Source organism: Galleria mellonella, unplaced genomic scaffold, assembly GCF_026898425.1.
Source record: "Galleria mellonella isolate WM207_F2 unplaced genomic scaffold, CSIRO_AGI_GalMel_v1 utg537, whole genome shotgun sequence".
NCBI lineage: Eukaryota > Metazoa > Arthropoda > Insecta > Lepidoptera > Pyralidae > Galleria > Galleria mellonella.
The window spans coordinates 2,271,914-2,291,585 of NW_026442112.1; the positions used below are offsets into that span (position 1 = coordinate 2,271,914).

The window sequence follows — 19,672 nt, forward strand, 5'->3', positions numbered from 1 at the left end:
CAAAAATAAATATTGCTACAATGGAATGACCTCAAAAAAGGTAGGTACTTTTGAAAAATATTGATTTGCAAATCCTGTGTGAACACTATTTATACAATAAAAGCTAATATAAAAAAGTTGGATATAAAGAATTTTGATGAAATATATTGCTAAGTCATATATATATATATTTTTTGTAGTAAAATCCACTTTAAAGTTTTAAGTTTTAATCAAAAATAATAATAATAAAATCAATATAATGTATTAACTATAATATTTTATTTTAATATGTATAAATAATAAATAGATAATCTTATGCGATTTTAATTATGAAAATTTACGTAAAATGGAACGATTGGAAGCATTTATAAATCCTGTAATCTAAAAAGTTTTTGTCACCGATTTAATCACTTTAGTATTTATTATCGTTATTTAATTTTAATATACTAACATGCAATATATATTTCTACAATATAATACATTATTATTATTGCATTCTTGAACCTTTATATATCGCTTCGGTAAAATTGTTCAATAAATACTCTATACAATGTCATTTAGTCATTGACTGTCAAGTTCAAGTGTCAATAAAATAAATTTAATTTGATGTGATGAACTGAAAAACCTATAAATATTTAAATATTGAATGTATAAAAGATTATTTTAATTGATACAAAGAATTGATATGAAATATAAACGAATTTACTGCAATGGAATTGTTTAAAACAGTCGTATTACTATATGTACTGGCACAGCCAACAAATCTACAACTTTTAATAAATGTGAAAAATCAGGTATGGACCATTTGTTTAATATTGTTATTAACTTTTACTTGTCGTTTTAAAAGATCAAAAATTGATGGGATATGTTTATGAATGCAGGGTGGTGACGTTATGCAGGAGAACATAACGGCGAACGTATCCGAAGACACGGTAACTCTGGAGTTTCAGAGGCTTGACGGCGTTTATGTATCCCAACTCGTAGACTTCACTAATGTATGTAAAGATTTATGAAAAATTATATTTAAGTCATAGTCATTATTTAAAAAATAGTTTGCACTTAATTAGAAATCACTTCATCATGTGTAGTGACTATATGATGTCAAATTAGTTTCATTTTCTAAAGTTAGTAACCATAAAAATTTATTGTATCAGTAAATTATTAATTAGCAGCATTTATTTAATTATTAACAGCAAAATTAAAGCATAAAAGCTAAGCCTTCAGAAATGAAGACTATTTAAATATATGAGTGGTACAATGAGCTTCAAGTGGTGTTCTATGATGTACATATTATTGATGTCTATAGGCAATGATTACCATTTTCAATTAGTGGAGCTATCAGTTTGTTTGTTTATTCAAGTAAAAAATAAATCTGTTCCCTTTCTAAAGCACTAATGAATTAATGTACCTATATTATATGACTTCTAAGTAGCATAGTCATGTAGTCCCAACATAGAATGGGCCACCTTTTTCCTGTGGATTTCGTAAGAGGTGACTAAGAAAGCTTAATGGTTTAGGGGTGGGCAGCAGCATCCCTCTTAAAATATCAAAAGCAAAACTAAGCGGAAGGCCCATGTTCAGCAGTGGACAGCTGATATATTGATGAAGTAGTATTAATGCTATAAGGTTATTTAGGTAGCTAGATGGACTTTGCACATTTTGCTATACATAAAGAGATATCTGAGAATACATGTGCACCTTATTCAAGGCAATCAAAAATCCTTCATTTTGAAATAATAATTGTTCTTTTGACTAATACTTGCATATATTAAACTAGGAGGTGGAAGCTATGAAGGTTGTGATTCCTGGTGAAGAAGAGCTTGGTCAGACTGGCTACCAGACTCTATGCTTTTTATCACATGCAGCACAGGCCGATTTCATTGCCCCAGATGCTATGGCTAAACTCAGACAGGTAAAGACCACTTTAAGGTTTTTTTGGTCATATGTTAAAAAAATTGGAGTAGAATTAAGCACTTTTTCATAACCAATTTACCTAACATATTTTTTTTCCTAAGACTGTGTTGAATCAATAATATTATGTAGAGGAATAATTATTTTCCATAGAAAAATCCAGGCACAGTGCGTGTAGCGGAGGAAGACAAAGGTTGGCGGCAGACGACGGCGTCAGCGTGGGCGGGCCGCGCCACTCGGCTGCTATCAGCCGCCGCAGCCGCGCATTGCGCCGCCGCCCGCGACCGCGTCTACTTGCGGGCTGCTGATCTCACCCGCTGGGCACCCAGACCTGGTGTGCTCATTTTATAATATTTTTAAACAAATTCTAAATTTATAGTTTTCCTATTAATATATTTGCAATCAATTTAAGGGCTGAAATCAAATTTATTGAGTGACATAAAGCATTTTGTAAGACAAACATTATTTTTATTATATATAAGACATCTGCTCTCTTTAGTCTTCTGATCTTACATAGATGCAACAGCATTTTTGTGATGGAATTAGGATGAGAAACTAGACAGTCCTTACAGTTTTTCCTATAGTGTTCATTTCCTTAAAAACTATTGGCATTTGGAATGAACAGTGAAAAGTAAACTTCAAAGTTGCATGAAAACCAGAGAAATTAAGCAATGATCCTTGTTATTATAATAGCAGAAAAATAAATAAAGACAAAGAACAGAAATATCTGAATATTTTAAAATGTAACATAAGAAGGATATCTAAAAATATAGTTACATTTACTCACTTTATTTTTAGTAAACTATATCGTAATTATCTGAAACTGTTCAAGCAAATTATGGTTATTTATCAGGAATGGACCAGTCCTCTTACATGTCAGCAGTGACGCCATTCCCGGCACATGCACTGTCATCAGATGCCGCGGACGGTAAGCAGGCAGTCGCTGCTTGCGTCACAGAGACAGATATGGGCAAAGAGTGCATCTGCCACTTGGAGGTAGATACTCTATTTACTTATTTAAATAACTTGATTGACTAAATTAAAATATGGTACAAAAAATAAAATATGGTATGGTAATGAGAAAGAATAAGTCTTGACTTACCTTAAAATGAGGAAGGCTCTAAATCATCAACATCAGCTATTCATTATATGCATATAGCACTATCTGATCTAGTTAATTCACTGCTTCAGGCATACAATAATTGCAGCCTTTGATAATAACAATTTAATAAGTATTCCCCTGAGATCAGCTCCTAACACTGGACATAGTGTCTCTTATATAATGCTCTAAGGAGCAACCCCAAGCCACTTAAATATCGTTCCTTGCATTTGGGGTGTAAGGAATAAAATAGATAATAATGTAAAAGCCCAAAGATGAAAGGTTTGGCTAATTTCTAAAGATATCAAATATCCTCTAAAGAATGTGATAACGGAATAAATAAATAATACAACATTAATTACATTACAGATTTGTGTCAACTGGTACCCTTGTGGGCTGAAGTACTGTAAAGGCAAGCCCCAGGGTGGTTTGAGTTACCGCTGTGGCATAAAAACATGCCACCGGTGTTACCGCTATCACTTTTACGTGCGGCGGCGCGACGCCTGCTACAACTACACGTGACGGCGCGACCGCAGGCCTCTGAGCCCGCAGCCGCCTTCTCAGTGCCAAACTATGCATCTAGTCTTACTTGTAGTTTTCTTATATATTTACAAAAATGTAATCTAAGCTGAGACAATACTCTATTTGTAACCTTTGTAAATATTTTGCTAAATATCTATAGTATTTTTATGTAAGAAGCAAACAGATTAAATAACTTTTTGAAAATTGTGTGACTTCCATACTTATTATGATAGATCTCATATGACTTTGCAAATTTTAATTTTTTAGCATTTTTTAAGTGTTCCAACCCCTATTTTTCAACCTTCACCTGTAGTCGTATTATGGTCTCTTACAGGGTAGACAAACTAGATAATGCCTATGTAGTTGATGATAAATTGGAAATGTCAATATGGCAGTAAAACACCTGCATATACTACAGGGTATAAATATTATTAGTTCTTCTGTTAATAAAAAATCTTTTAGTTTTGACTAGATCCATTTTAAAAATCCTATTTTACAGATATCCTATACTATAAATATAAAAAATTCTAATGATGGATGATTTGATACATGTTTGTTGCTCTTTCATGCAAAAACTATGCAACAGATTTGAATGAAAATTGACAGCTAGATTATATTTTAACTTAGCACATAAGATGATATACATGCTCAAAGCCATGGAATGCAACTAGTTAAAAATAAATCTTGCTCAAAATCAAGTTCAAAACTTCTACATAATTACTATTATTGATTAAACTTATTTTATACAATCTTGGTTTATAATCTTAAAATAAAAAAACGACATTCCCTATTTACATTTATTTATATTAACTAGTATGCTAAATATGTTGAGGTAATTTGTTTTTCAGTGACATCCAGGAAATGGCTCATGTCGGTTCTTCCTAAGCACAAATTTTATTTTACGTTCCATATCTTCATTATAGATGGCTTTACATTTCTCATGATTTATGCGTCGTCGTGTCTGTAAATGTAAACATAATATACATGTTATAATTTAAATGATGAACTGTGATGACAAGCACTAATATAAAAAATATGCCTATTACGTAAAGATTATGTTACGATTTAACAGGAACTTCAAGTGTCGTATAATTATTTACTATTTCCTTCAATCTTAACATTCTATTTTTCAATCCAACGTGAAAAAAAGAAATATTTGAAATCTCAATATCCAAATATTTTAGGTTACTTGCCTGAAAAGGTTTTTCATAATATCTTGTAAGCCTAAATTGTTCTAAGATACCTTCTTTACCAAGAATTCTATTTAACAATCTACAGGCGTCGTCCACATTATTATTCTTTACAAAAACTGTACGAGCTATAAACGAAGGATGTCTATTTGAAAGTAATTTCAATGTTAGAAACATTATAGGGACGTCCAAAGTAAGAAATGGAAATAAAACAGTGGCACAAATCAATGCCCAAATCTATTTTTTTATACAAATAAATTAAAAATAATTATTACAATTGTATCATTCACAAAATATGAGAAAATATAGATATAAGAAATTCGAAGACTTCTCTGTCACTGTCAGTCGGTCAGGAACACAGATTAAGAGAAAAATTATTTATGACAATCAGTACTACGTCAGTCAATATTTGAGGTAAATTCTTCTAATATCTATGGTTAAAACATCATTATACTATATCTATGGCACTAACATTAAGTAAGCCAAATTTTTATATTCCTAATCTATGAAAATGTCTTATTTATTAAATTAACCCATTTAAAAAAGTTAGGAATAAGCACAGGCACAGATAATTATATATCTATGGGAAGAAGGCGTTACTTGAAAAAAGCGCGGGAAACGTTTAAAAAAGCGGGAGTGTTTTTTGATCTTCTTTAAATTAATTTTATTTTTAATTATATAAGGATTAGTCTTATTTATATATTGTGTATTAGATTGTATATATAATTGTATATTTTGTAGTAATAGTGTTTGTTGCTGTAAATATTGGTAAGTAAATTACCTATATTAATTAGACATTATGGATCCACCTATAGACCCTGGGGGGACAACCCCCAGGTGTCTGCAAATATAACTATCCCATTTAATAATAGTTTTGATATATTGGGTGAATCTAGTATGGACACAGATGGTTCTAGCGTTGCAAGTTCTAAACGTAAGCGAGTACGTGGCGAACGTCGCATTTGCAAACATTGCAATAAAAAACGAAGGAGGCACACCAAAGGTCTCGAATCTAAAATTAAAGATAGTGATTGTCAATGTATTGAGGATGAGAATCAAACTCTAGTATCAATACCAGTTGTAAATAATACCGAGTCTGTTAAACCTGCTTCTCCACCCAGTACTTTAAGCAGAACTTTGTACAATGCCGAGGATGTAGCTCCTTATGTCGTTCATGTACAAAAAAATGAAACACATCCTAATGATAACACTACATTACATCCTATTGCATTTGGTCGCTTTTTACACACTAATAAGATAAATAATATAGTGAATGGTAGCCTCAAAGAATAGGAAGAAACCGTTTATCGCTTTCTTTCTCAAATTTTGAAAATGCAAATGCATTTTTAAATAATAGTCACTTAGAAACACATAATTTTAAGGCATTTATACCTTCTTTCCATGTAACCCGTATGGGAATTGTGAGGGGTATTCCTAAAGATTGGACAGAAGAGGAAGTAATCCAAAATATATCAGTACCTATAGGTTGTGGGAGAATTCTAAAAACCAGAAGAATTAAGAAAAAGACCATTAATGAAGGACAACCAAGTTTTATTAATACTGAAACCATTGTTATTACTTTTGATGGACAAATATTACCAAAAAGAGTATTTATGTTTTACACATCATTAACTGTAGATTTGTACATTTACCCCACTATCCAATGCTATAACTGCTGTAGGTTCGGACATGTCAAGATGCAGTGTCGTTCAAATCCTCGGTGTTATAAATGCAGGCAAAATCATACAGGTGATAAATGTGAAGTAGATGAGGAAAATGTTTCTTGTATCTTGTGTAATGGTTCTCATTCAGCAATTAGTAAGAAATGTCCTGAATATGCACGTCAGAAAGCCATTAAAGAAACAATGGCCCACAGTTGTGTTTCTTATGCTGAAGCATCAAAATTTCATCCTCCCACTTCTAAACTATATTCAGATGTATTAACATCATCATCTCCGTCCAATAAATCTCATTTTCAATCTTCTTTCCTCAAAGAGAAATCATCATTACCACATATTCAATCATCATATAAAAAAACAGTTACACTTAAACCACGCACTCCTCAAAAAGCACAACAAGGATATGATCGTTCTGCCCATGAAGCCATAGTTAAGGAATATAATATTCCTGCTCCCTCTAATGGTTGTGCATTATCATCAAATAATATTGACAATAATCAATCCATCTTTGATATTATTCTCATGCTTATTAAAGTGTTATCGCAATCGAAAATGATACAAACAACTTTACCACCGTCCAACGATGCCATTTACAATGTATTTTCTCAATTATTAACTTCTCACAATGGATTACAAAGTCCTAATAATTCAGTGGAACTGTCGTAGCATAACAAACAAGAAATCAGACTTATTTTATTTGATTAATAAATATAATCCTTTTATAATAGCTCTACAAGAGACTTGGTTAAAGCCAGGATATCCTTTTAGGATTTCAGGCTTTACAAGTCTCCGTGATGATAGAGCTGACGGATATGGCGGTGTTGCCATATTGGTCAAAAACTCCTTCCTTTTTCTTCTTTTTCGCTTCCTGTATATAGCGGCATTAATGCAGCTGCTATAATTATAAATGGTATCTGTTTTGTTACTTTATATATTCCTGATCCTACATGCCAAATATATTCACAACTAGAACAATTATTTTCAATTTTACCTAAACCTTTTCTCGTAATGGGCGATTTTAATGCTCAACACCAATCGTGGGGCAGTTCTACTTCTAATTTTTATGGTGGAAAACTCCTGACGATAATTGACACTTACAACTTATGTATTATTAACTCAGATGTACCAACACGTAGAACTGCACCGAATGAAGGGTTTAGTGCTCCTGACATTTCAATATGTTCTTCTGATTTAGCTTCTTCACTGTCGTGGTATCCTCATTCCTCTACTTTCGGAAGCGATCACTTTCCCCTCATTCTTTCTTTTCCAATTTCCATTCCCTCAAGTCGAAAGAGTGGTCCTCGGCTTAAATATAATTTATCAAATGTAGACTGGAATATTTACAAACAATATTTAGATAATAAAATATCGGAGTTACCTATTGTTTACCATGGAAATGAACATCAATGTTGTAATGACTTGATGATAAATATGAAGGAGGTTGCTGATTTATTATTTCCTGTTAAAAATAGTGCTTCAGGGAAAATTCCCTCGCCACCTTGGTGGGACAAAGATTGTACGGAAGCAATTAAAAATCGTAAAGAGGCTGAAAAAAATTATAATAATTACATGACACCAGAAAATTTTGAAATTTACACCGCAGTTTCACGTTCTACTCGAAAACTACTGAAAAAAAAGAAATTAGAAGGCTGGAGAAGATTTTGTTCTTCTATCTGTCCAGAAGTTAATTCATCAGTCGTTTGGAATAATATTAAAAGATTCAGATCTGCCTTTAGTGATCATACATCACGTTCTGCACTCGATTTAACTTTAGCGAATAAATTTTTAGATCGCCTTGCTCCTAGTTATGTGCCGGAATGCCTTTACAATATTTCTCTATCCGTCTCTGACGAATTATTCGAACTTGACTCTCCTTTTACTCTAGTAGAACTTAAAGGTGTTCTAGCTTCTATTAAAGACTCTGCACCGGGAGAAGACGGTATACCGTATTCCTTTTTTAAAAATGCTAGCGATGCGACATTAATTTACTTTTTAAATATAATTAATTCCATAATTATTTCGGGAAATATACCTACTTCATGGAAGTCTCAGATTATTATACCATTTCTAAAGCCTCATAAACCACCTTCTGAACCATCTTCATACCGTCCTGTTGCACTTTCCTCTGTCTTACTAAAGCTAGCTGAACATTTAGTGAAAAACCGTCTAGAATGGTTGTTAGAAAGTAATAACTTACTATCCCCGAACCAGTTTGGTTTTAGGAAAGGTAAGAGCACCTTAGATAATGTGAGCATTCTTATTTCAGATATTCATATAGCTTTCTCACAAAATTTGTCAATCCTCTCAGCCTTTTTAGATATAAATTCTGCCTATGATAATGTAATAATTTCTATTTTAAAAACTAAATTACAAGCTCTAAATGTACCGGTAATGCTTTCTAATTTCATTATCAATATTTTATCAGAAAGAACGATATATATGAATTTAGATGAAGATACCAAATTATCTAGAACAGTATGGAAAGGCCTTCCACAAGGATCTGTTCTCAGTCCAATCTTATTTAACATATACACATACGATCTAGAATTATTCCTTGATAAATCCGTCAAAATTTTACAATATGCTGATGATCTTTTATTATATTTTATTGCGAAGTCCATAGAATCTGCTTCTGCCAAATTATCTGATTCATTAGATTTGTTAAAAACGTGGTTAGATGCAAATGGTCTTAATCTTTCTGTAACCAAGAGTAGTGTAGTTTTGTTTTCAAGAATGAGATCACCGCAACAAATTAAGGTGCTTTATGATAACTCATACATTCCTATAAAGACTGAAATTAAATTTTTAGGTATCGTGCTAGATAATAAATTAACAGGTCTGTCCCACTGTAATTATATTTCTACGAAATGTGAGCGTAACCTCAACATTCTTAGGTGCCTTGCTGGAGTTTGGTGGGGAGCACATCCCGTTTCACTAAAACTTGCTTATAATGGTCTTATAAGGAGTGTCATTGATTATGGAACTTTTTTGTTAGCTCCAGGAAGTTCATTTGCTTTTAAGAAATTGGATTTAATTCAATCAAAGGCCTTGAGGATTATCTCTGGAGCAATGAAATCAAGTCCAATCAATGCTTTACAGCTCGAAGTCGGTGATCCACCTTTGGTTTTAAGAAGGCAATATCTATCTGATCGCTTCTTTTTTCGTTGTTTACAATTATCTGATCATCCGCTTATTCAAAAGTTATCTCAACTACATATCTTTATTTCGTCTTCATCTTATTGGAAACATAAAAAACCTCCATGTTTAATACAAAGTTATGAAAAATATAAATCCATAGAATCTCCCACTTTTACATCGTCCTGTTTTCCCATTTATAAATGCTCATATCAATCTTTAGTTTTATCTCCTAATATTAAATATGATTTTGGGTTATCAAAAAATGATTCAGAATTGAATGCCAAATTTATGTTTATAACTGACATTGAATGGAATGAATGGCACTACATCTTTACTGATGCATCAAAACCAGACAATAGCGGTTGTGTAGGTGTGGGTGTGTTTCATTCACAATTTAATATCGTTCAAAAAATTAAACTTCCACCGGAGTCTTCAGTTTTTACCGGGGAATGTTATGGTATTTTAAAAGCTGTAGAATATATACTTTTAATGAAATTACATAAGGCAATAGTTTTCACTGACTCTATGAGCTCTTTACAAGCTCTAGCCAAATATCCGTTTAAATCAAAACCAGTTTATCCCATTATTTGTGACATAAGACAAAGTCTTTATCTTTGCATGTTGAGAGGGTATTCCGTTTCTTTTGCCTGGTTACCAGGACACAGTGGTATTAGCGGCAATGACAAAGCTGACCTTATTGCAAGAGAGGCTGTAACTTGTGGTGATATGTATCCGTATCATAATTACTGTAGTGACCTAGCTTGTCTCCCAAAAATATATTTAAGGTATGCCTGGAAGGAATATTGGGAAAAAACAAGTACAATAAAAGGAAGATTTTATCGCCTTATACAACCCGATATTCCTTTCAAACCATGGTTTTGTAAATTAAAGCTTGGAAAGACCGCAACAACTATTATAACTCGTATGCGTCTAGGTCACGTATGCACACCTTCTCATTTATACAAGCTTGGTATTGTACAAAGTTCGTCGTGTAATTGCGGTGCTGAAGTGGCAGACTTGAATCATATATTCTTCTCATGTTCTAAATTTGACCACACCTCCCTTTTTAATACTAGCATCTGTGAAGATCCTGCCACCAAGCCGTCATCCACATACAAAGCTACAATAATCTTCCCCTTATCGTTGTCTCGTACGAAGAGACAAGGATCAGCATCACAAGCTTTGAAATCCACGCTCTTGAAAAATCTAGTATTCGTTTGTTCCAACATCTCGGAGCTTGTTTCAAGCCGTACAGACTCCTTTTTAATAAACATACGCGTCCAGTGCCATCGTCATAACCTTCCGGTTGAGACATAAAAATCTCCTCGTCCAAGGATCCATACAAGAAAGCAGTTGAAACATCGAATTGCATCATATACATTTCCTCACTAGCCGCGATACTCAAGACAGCTCTAATCGTTGCCATCTTAGCTACTGGGCTAAATGTCTGATAGTAATCAATGCCTTTCTTCTGTCGAAATCCCTTTATGACAAGTCTAGATTTATACTTATCAACTGTTCCATCTGCATTAAGTTTCACTTTAAAGACCCATTTGCATGGAATAGCCTTCCTATTTTTCGGTAGTTCTGTTAAAATCCAAGTTCCATTTTCTTTTAAAGAAGAAATTTCACTTTCCATAGCTTTTTTCCATAGCTTACTTTCCGGACTTTGTATCGCTTCTTTATAGCAACTTGGTTCTGAGTAACCAGTCCATTCGGTGTTCATAATATAATCATTGAACTTAGCAGGAAGTCTAAGTAATGCACGATCTCTCAATACTCTAGCACCTTGCTCAGATATCTCAAGATCTCGAAGACCTTCTGGAATATTATTATTAATATCTTCCCCATTTGCTTCATCCAGTTCAATTTCTTCTTCATGAACATCATTTCTCGTATCATCAAATACTTCATCATCAATAGGCGAGCTTGGAGAAGTCTCTATCAAAGGACTTTCTTCTCTTGCAGTATTAATACGATCATTTGTAGCGATCGAAGCTTTCTGAAGAGGAATCTCTATCTCATTCTCTTCAATTTGTTTAGTTGACACATCAACGAACCTTGATTCGATTGGATTCTCATTGATAACAACATCTCGAGACCTTATTAAAGAATTCGAAGCTTTATTCCAAAGTCTATAGCCATCATCGTTATCATAACCAATCAAAATACATTTATCTGCTTTCTTTTGCAATTTCTTTCTTTTTTGTTTTGGTACATGTGCATAACATAAAGAACCAATTATTCTCAAATGCTTAATTTGTGGTTTTCTTTCATACCAGAGTTCATAGGGAGATTTCTTCTCTATACTCGACGGTCCAGTCCTATTTAAAATATAGACAGCCGTGTTCACGAGTTCAGCCCACAAGTATTGTGGCAACTCCTCATGCGCATGCATCATTGCTCTAGCAGATTCAACAATGGTTCTGTTGTCACGTTCACAACAACCATTCTGCTCTGGTGTATATGGCATCACCAGCCGTTGCTTAACACCATTCCTTTTTAGAATATTTTTTTACTTTTTCGTTGTCGAACTCTCCGCCGTTATCGCTGAGCAGTTCCTTGACTGTATGTCCTACTGTCTTAGCTTCAGCTAGCATATCTTCTAATTTTTGATATACTTCTGACTTTTCACGTAGAAAGTAGACATAGCGAAATCGTGTGTAGTCGTCCTTAAATAAAACAAAATACTTATATTTTGATGTAGAACTTGGGAAGGGTCCACAAACATCTGTGTGAATAAGTTGTCCAGGTGCAGTTGCTCTTTCACGTACACCAAACTTCCGTCTATGTGCTTTTCCGAAAATACAGCCTTCACAGACTTCTTCATTAGACCAGTTTGTTTTAATTCCCAACTCACGTTCGATTACACCCTTTACGTGTTTTTTACTCTGATGTCCCAATCTCTCATGATATAGTTGCAATTTATCTGTCTTGTCTACCAGATTTATGCAAGTCACAGGCAATACAGGTTTAAATTTCAACTTATATAAACCACCATACCTTTCTCTGGTTCCTTTTACGGCAATCTTTCCGTTGATTTGGACATTACAAGATGTTACACGGGACTCAAACAGACTATCAGGATTTCTGTCCTGAGCCGATAGAACCGAAAATAAATTCTTACTAATTTGAGGTACATACCAGACGTTTCGAAGATATATATTCTCTTCCTTACCATCAACATCAGCTATAACGTTGATTGTGCCTTTACCAACGGCTTTGATAATATTACCATCCGCTGTTGTAACAGTGTGAGATTCGCTCAGCCCAAAGTATTCAAAATCCTGATAGAGATCCTGACGCATTGTTACATGATTGGTAGCTCCATTATCAACATACCAGCCATCCTTGTCGATAACCGTGTCTAATGAATTTACCAACAACAACATCATGTTCATGCTTGAAACAGTCTCTTTTCCTAAGCGAGTAGACTTCTTCTTAGAACATTCCTTCATAAGATGTCCTACTTCTTTACAAAAGAAACATTTCCTTTTATCAGTAGTCTTTGAAGTCTCACCTTCTTTCTTTAAAGTTTCACCTTTTTCCTTAGTAAACTTTTTCTTCACTTTGGTCACCAGTGCTTGCCCACTAATCTCACTAGTACCTCCTGTTCCTGTAAGAGCACGTTCATGAGCACACAATTGACTAGTTAGGTTTTCCACTGTTCGATCCTTTTTTGACATCAACAACCAACTCGACTTAAAAGAAAAATACGATTCAGGCAGTGTGTCTAGAATTTTGCAAATCAGCAAAAGATCCGGTAAATTTGTATTATTTTCTGCTTTTGCAAGTTCCTGTACCAGTTTGAACCATATATTCTTCAGTTTTGTAATGTGAGTTGTAATATTATCTAAGGGATCTTTACTGTACCGGAAGAATTCCATACATAAATCATACGCTTTATTGTCATTAACGCCATCATAAAGCCTGTGTAATTCATCCCATACTTCTTTAGGAGTGGAGAATCTAATCACCTTGTCAAGTGTTTCGTCGCTAATATTATTAGTTATCAAGAGTAGTGCTGTACTCTCTAACCTGAGAAAATTCTGTAGACTCGTGATATCACCTGTGCTAACCCTATCTCCATCAGCTGATGCAGCAGCTCCAGCCACTTGCGTAGCAGCTTCTGCCAGCAGAGAAGGTCGTTGTATATTACCTTCAACAATATCAAGAAGTCCGTCGATACCCCTTAGCAAAGCGGTCATCCGATACTTCCATTGTATCCAGTTATGGTTTTCAAGTTTGGTAATCTGTATCTTGGCAAGATCCATCTTCAGCAATCTGGGCCCGTAACCACTTAAAGATATTCGTACCTTGAACCTTGTTCCTTGAACAGTAACTGAACTCTTCAATGATTGGTTGTAAGAATTAGCAGAAGTAAGCAGATAAATGTATTTTGATTGGTTATGATAACGATGATGGCTATAGACTTTGGAATAAAGCTTCGAATTCTTTAATAAGGTCTCGAGATGTTGTTATCAATGAGAATCCAATCGAATCAAGGTTCGTTGATGTGTCAACTAAACAAATTGAAGAGAATGAGATAGAGATTCCTCTTCAGAAAGCTTCGATCGCTACAAATGATCGTATTAATACTGCAAGAGAAGAAAGTCCTTTGATTAAATCTTGAAAACCATAACTGGATACAATGGAAGTATCGGATGACCGCTTTGCTAAGGAGTATCGACGGACTTCTTGATATTGTTGAAGGTAATATACAACGACCTTCTCTGCTGGCAGAAGCTGCTACGCAAGTGGCTGGAGCTGCTGCATCAGCTGATGGAGATAGGGTTAGCACAGGTGATATCACGAGTCTACAGAATTTTCTCAGGTTAGAGAGTACAGCACTACTCTTGATAACTAATAATATTAGCGACGAAACACTTGACAAGGTGATTAGATTCTCCACTCCTAAAGAAGTATGGGATGAATTACACAGGCTTTATGATGGCGTTAATGACAATAAAGCGTATGATTTATGTATGGAATTCTTCCGGTACAGTAAAGATCCCTTAGATAATATTACAACTCACATTACAAAACTGAAGAATATATGGTTCAAACTGGTACAGGAACTTGCAAAAGCAGAAAATAATACAAATTTAACGGATCTTTTGCTGATTTGCAAAATTCTAGACACACTGCCTGAATCGTATTTTTCTTTTAAGTCGAGTTGGTTGTTGATGTCAAAAAAGGATCGAACAGTGGAAAACCTAACTAGTCAATTGTGTGCTCATGAACGTGCTCTTACAGGAACAGGAGGTACTAGTGAGATTAGTGGGCAAGCACTGGTGACCAAAGTGAAGAAAAAGTTTACTAAGGAAAAAGGTGAAACTTTAAAGAAAGAAGGTGAGACTTCAAAGACTACTGATAAAAGGAAATGTTTCTTTTGTAAAGAAGTAGGACATCTTATGAAGGAATGTTCTAAGAAGAAGTCTACTCGCTTAGGAAAAGAGACTGTTTCAAGCATGAACATGATGTTGTTGTTGGTAAATTCATTAGACACGGTTATCGACAAGGATGGCTGGTATGTTGATAATGGAGCTACCAATCATGTAACAATGCGTCAGGATCTCTATCAGGATTTTGAATACTTTGGCGAATCTCACACTGTTACAACAGCGGATGGTAATATTATCAAAGCCGTTGGTAAAGGCACAATCAACGTTATAGCTGATGTTGATGGTAAGGAAGAGAATATATATCTTCGAAACGTCTGGTATGTACCTCAAATTAGTAAGAATTTATTTTCGGTTCTATCGGCTCAGGACAGAAATCCTGATAGTCTGTTTGAGTCCCGTGTAACATCTTGTAATGTCCAAATCAACGGAAAGATTGCCGTAAAAGGAACCAGAGAAAGGTATGGTGGTTTATATAAGTTGAAATTTAAACCTGTATTGCCTGTGACTTGCATAAATCTGGTAGACAAGACAGATAAATTGCAACTATATCATGAGAGATTGGGACATCAGAGTAAAAAACACGTAAAGGGTGTAATCGAACGTGAGTTGGGAATTAAAACAAACTGGTCTAATGAAGAAGTCTGTGAAGGCTGTATTTTCGGAAAAGCACATAGACGGAAGTTTGGTGTACGTGAAAGAGCAACTGCACCTGGACAACTTATTCACACAGATGTTTGTGGACCCTTCCCAAGTTCTACATCAAAATATAAGTATTTTGTTTTATTTAAGGACGACTACACACGATTTCGCTATGTCTACTTTCTACGTGAAAAGTCAGAAGTATATCAAAAATTAGAAGATATGCTAGCTGAAGCTAAGACAGTAGGACATACAGTCAAGGAACTGCTCAGCGATAACGGCGGAGAGTTCGACAACGAAAAAGTAAAAAAATATTCTAAAAAGGAATGGTGTTAAGCAACGGCTGGTGATGCCATATACACCAGAGCAGAATGGTTGTTGTGAACGTGACAACAGAACCATTGTTGAATCTGCTAGAGCAATGATGCATGCGCATGAGGAGTTGCCACAATACTTGTGGGCTGAACTCGTGAACACGGCTGTCTATATTTTAAATAGGACTGGACCGTCGAGTATAGAGAAGAAATCTCCCTATGAACTCTGGTATGAAAGAAAACCACAAATTAAGCATTTGAGAATAATTGGTTCTTTATGTTATGCACATGTACCAAAACAAAAAAGAAAGAAATTGCAAAAGAAAGCAGATAAATGTATTTTGATTGGTTATGATAACGATGATGGCTATAGACTTTGGAATAAAGCTTCGAATTCTTTAATAAGGTCTCGAGATGTTGTTATCAATGAGAATCCAATCGAATCAAGGTTCGTTGATGTGTCAACTAAACAAATTGAAGAGAATGAGATAGAGATTCCTCTTCAGAAAGCTTCGATCGCTACAAATGATCGTATTAATACTGCAAGAGAAGAAAGTCCTTTGATAGAGACTTCTCCAAGCTCGCCTATTGATGATGAAGTATTTGATGATACGAGAAATGATGTTCATGAAGAAGAAATTGAACTGGATGAAGCAAATGGGGAAGATATTAATAATAATATTCCAGAAGGTCTTCGAGATCTTGAGATATCTGAGCAAGGTGCTAGAGTATTGAGAGATCGTGCATTACTTAGACTTCCTGCTAAGTTCAATGATTATATTATGAACACCGAATGGACTGGTTACTCAGAACCAAGTTGCTATAAAGAAGCGATACAAAGTCCGGAAAGTAAGCTATGGAAAAAAGCTATGGAAAGTGAAATTTCTTCTTTAAAAGAAAATGGAACTTGGATTTTAACAGAACTACCGAAAAATAGGAAGGCTATTCCATGCAAATGGGTCCTTAAAGTGAAACTTAATGCAGATGGAACAGTTGATAAGTATAAATCTAGACTTGTCATAAAGGGATTTCGACAGAAGAAAGGCATTGATTACTATCAGACATTTAGCCCAGTAGCTAAGATGGCAACGATTAGAGCTGTCTTGAGTATCGCGGCTAGTGAGGAAATGTATATGATGCAATTCGATGTTTCAACTGCTTTCTTGTATGGATCCTTGGACGAGGAGATTTTTATGTCTCAACCGGAAGGTTATGACGATGGCACTGGACGCGTATGCTTATTAAAAAGGAGTCTGTACGGCTTGAAACAAGCTCCGAGATGTTGGAACAAACGAATACTAGATTTTTTCAAGAGCGTGGATTTCAAAGCTTGTGATGCTGATCCTTGTCTCTTCGTACGAGACAACGATAAGGGGAAGATTATTGTAGCTTTGTATGTGGATGACGGCTTGGTGGCAGGATCTTCACAGATGCTAGTAGATGAATTTTTTGAAGATCTGAAAGGTACTTTCAAAATTACTATGAAGCCTGCATGCTATTTTTTGGGAATAGAGATAGAAAAAAGAGAAGACGGCCTACTGATAGCTCAAGCTGGTTACACAAGAAAACTTTTGAAGCGTTTTGGTATGGAAGATTGTCGTCCTGTTATGACGCCCATAGTTAAGGATGATGTGGAACAAAAGCACAATACGTGTGATTTAACTCCAATCCTGGAAAATTATCGGCAGATTGTTGGTGCATTAGCTTACCTTATGGTTGGCACACGTCCAGATATCGCCTATGCTGTAAGTGTTGTATCACGGAATTTAGAAAAACCAACTGAGACAGATTGCGTTAGGGTGAAACGTATTATGCGTTATCTCAAATATGCTCCTGAAGCTGGAATTTTGTACAAGAAATATTATAAGAACAAAATATTGGAAAGCTATAGTGATTCAGATCATGGAGGTTGTATTACAACAGGAAGATCAACGTCAGGAGTACTGTGCCTCTATGCGGGTGGTCCTATCTCATGGTTAAGCCAAAGACAAACTAGTGTAGCAATTTCTACAACGGAAGCAGAAATAGTCGCTGCTAGCGAAGCAGCTAAGGAATGTATCTGGCTAACTAGGTTGTTTCGAGAACTGGTAGGCTTGAAAGAACTTCCTGTGTTGAATGTGGATAATGAAGCTGCTATTAGATTAGCTGAGAATCCGGAATTCCACAAGAGGACTAAACATATTCGGATTCGTCATTTCTTTGTTCGTGAGCTTGTTATAGCTAGAGAGCCAGTGATAAAGAAAGTTCACACTGGACTACAGTTGGCAGATATATTCACAAAACCTCTGCCTAGACCTCGTTTGTGGAAAATCCTAGCGTCAATAGGTCTCCACACCGAGAGAAGATGTTAATACTTTTTGGTTGGTTCCAAAATTTAAAATGCGGTGTGACACCTATTGCGTGTGTTGCCTAGCGATTGTTGACTGTCGTTTTTATTACGAAAATAGAAAATTAGTAGGTGATTTAAATATTATTTTTATTTATATATCAAGTGATATTGTGTGTTCGTTTATATATATTTTGTGTTATTTGTTTGGACCTTATAAACTGTATAACTGAACTCTTCAAAGATTGGTAGTAAGAATTAGCAGAATTGTCAGTAGATTTCACTTATACAGTTTATAAGGTCCAAACAAATAACACAAAATATATATAAACGAACACACAATATCACTTGATATATAAATAAAAATAATATTTAAATCACCTACTAATTTTCTATTTTCGTAATAAAAACGACAGTCAACAATCGCTAGGCAACACACGCAATAGGTGTCACACCGCATTTTAAATTTTGGAACCAACCAAAAAGTATTAACACTACCTTGGGATGAATTACACAGGCTTCATAGTAATTTTGAAAGTACCTTTCAGATCTTCAAAAAATTCATCTACTAGCATCTGTGAAGATCCTGCCACCAAGCCGTCATCCACATACAAAGCTACAATAATCTTCCCCTTATCGTTGTCTCGTACGAAGAGACAAGGATCAGCATCACAAGCTTTGAAATCCACGCTCTTGAAAAAATCTAGTATTCGTTTGTTCCAACATCTCGGAGCTTGTTTCAAGCCGTACAGACTCCTTTTTAATAAACATACGCGTCCAGTGCCATCGTCATAACCTTCCGGTTGAGACATAAAAATCTCCTCGTCCAAGGATCCATACAAGAAAGCAGTTGAAACATCGAATTGCATCATATACATTTCCTCACTAGCCGCGATACTCAAGACAGCTCTAATCGTTGCCATCTGGTTAATTGTAGCTTTGTATGTGGATGACGGCTTGGTGGCAGGATCTTCACAGATGCTAGTAGATGAATTTTTTGAAGATCTGAAAGGTACTTTCAAAATTACTATGAAGCCTGCATGCTATTTTTTGGGAATAGAGATAGAAAAAAGAGAAGACGGCCTACTGATAGCTCAAGCTGGTTACACAAGAAAACTTTTGAAGCGTTTTGGTATGGAAGATTGTCGTCCTGTTATGACGCCCATAGTTAAGGATGATGTGGAACAAAAGCACAATACGTGTGATTTAACTCCAATCCTGGAAAATTATCGGCAGATTGTTGGTGCATTAGCTTACCTTATGGTTGGCACACGTCCAGATATCGCCTATGCTGTAAGTGTTGTATCACGGAATTTAGAAAAACCAACTGAGACAGATTGCGTTAGGGTGAAACGTATTATGCGTTATCTCAAATATGCTCCTGAAGCTGGAATTTTGTACAAGAAATATTATAAGAACAAAATATTGGAAAGCTATAGTGATTCAGATCATGGAGGTTGTATTACAACA

The 19,672-nt window shown here is 35.0% G+C and overlaps 3 protein-coding genes across 6 annotated transcripts in view; 2 read left to right on the forward strand and 1 right to left on the reverse strand.

Annotated features, from left to right (window-relative positions):
* The first annotated feature begins 457 nt into the window (after positions 1-457).
* LOC113512469 (out at first protein) lies at positions 458-3,715 on the forward strand. The gene is made up of 6 exons (XM_026896366.3): positions 458-773; positions 861-974; positions 1,757-1,891; positions 2,044-2,224; positions 2,744-2,886; positions 3,359-3,715. The coding sequence occupies exons 1-6, from the start codon at positions 690-692 to the stop codon at positions 3,509-3,511; spliced, it is 810 nt and encodes a 269-aa protein (XP_026752167.2). The 5' UTR covers positions 458-689; the 3' UTR covers positions 3,512-3,715.
* Positions 3,716-4,294: 579 nt separating this feature from the next.
* On the reverse strand, positions 4,295-4,878 carry LOC113512608 (28S ribosomal protein S21, mitochondrial). The gene is made up of 2 exons (XM_052898741.1): positions 4,713-4,878; positions 4,295-4,480 (listed from the first exon to the last, which is right to left on the reverse strand). Exons 1-2 carry the CDS (start codon positions 4,876-4,878, stop codon positions 4,356-4,358), a joined length of 291 nt encoding a protein of 96 aa, XP_052754701.1. The 3' UTR covers positions 4,295-4,355.
* A 45-nt stretch (positions 4,879-4,923) lies between these two features.
* Positions 4,924-19,672, forward strand: part of LOC113512481 (WD repeat-containing protein on Y chromosome-like) — a 30,273-nt gene continuing 15,524 nt past the window's right edge. For 3 of the 4 annotated variants that reach the window (XM_052898739.1, XM_052898740.1, XM_052898737.1), the window contains exon 1: positions 5,028-5,178. Coding sequence is in view for 1 of the 4 variants with exons in the window: in XM_052898736.1 (XP_052754696.1) it covers positions 4,997-5,098 (102 nt within the window). In the remaining 3 variants the exon portion in view is untranslated. Of the gene's footprint in view, positions 5,179-19,672 lie in introns of all 4 variants that reach the window. The other variant, XM_052898736.1, reaches the window with a different exon arrangement.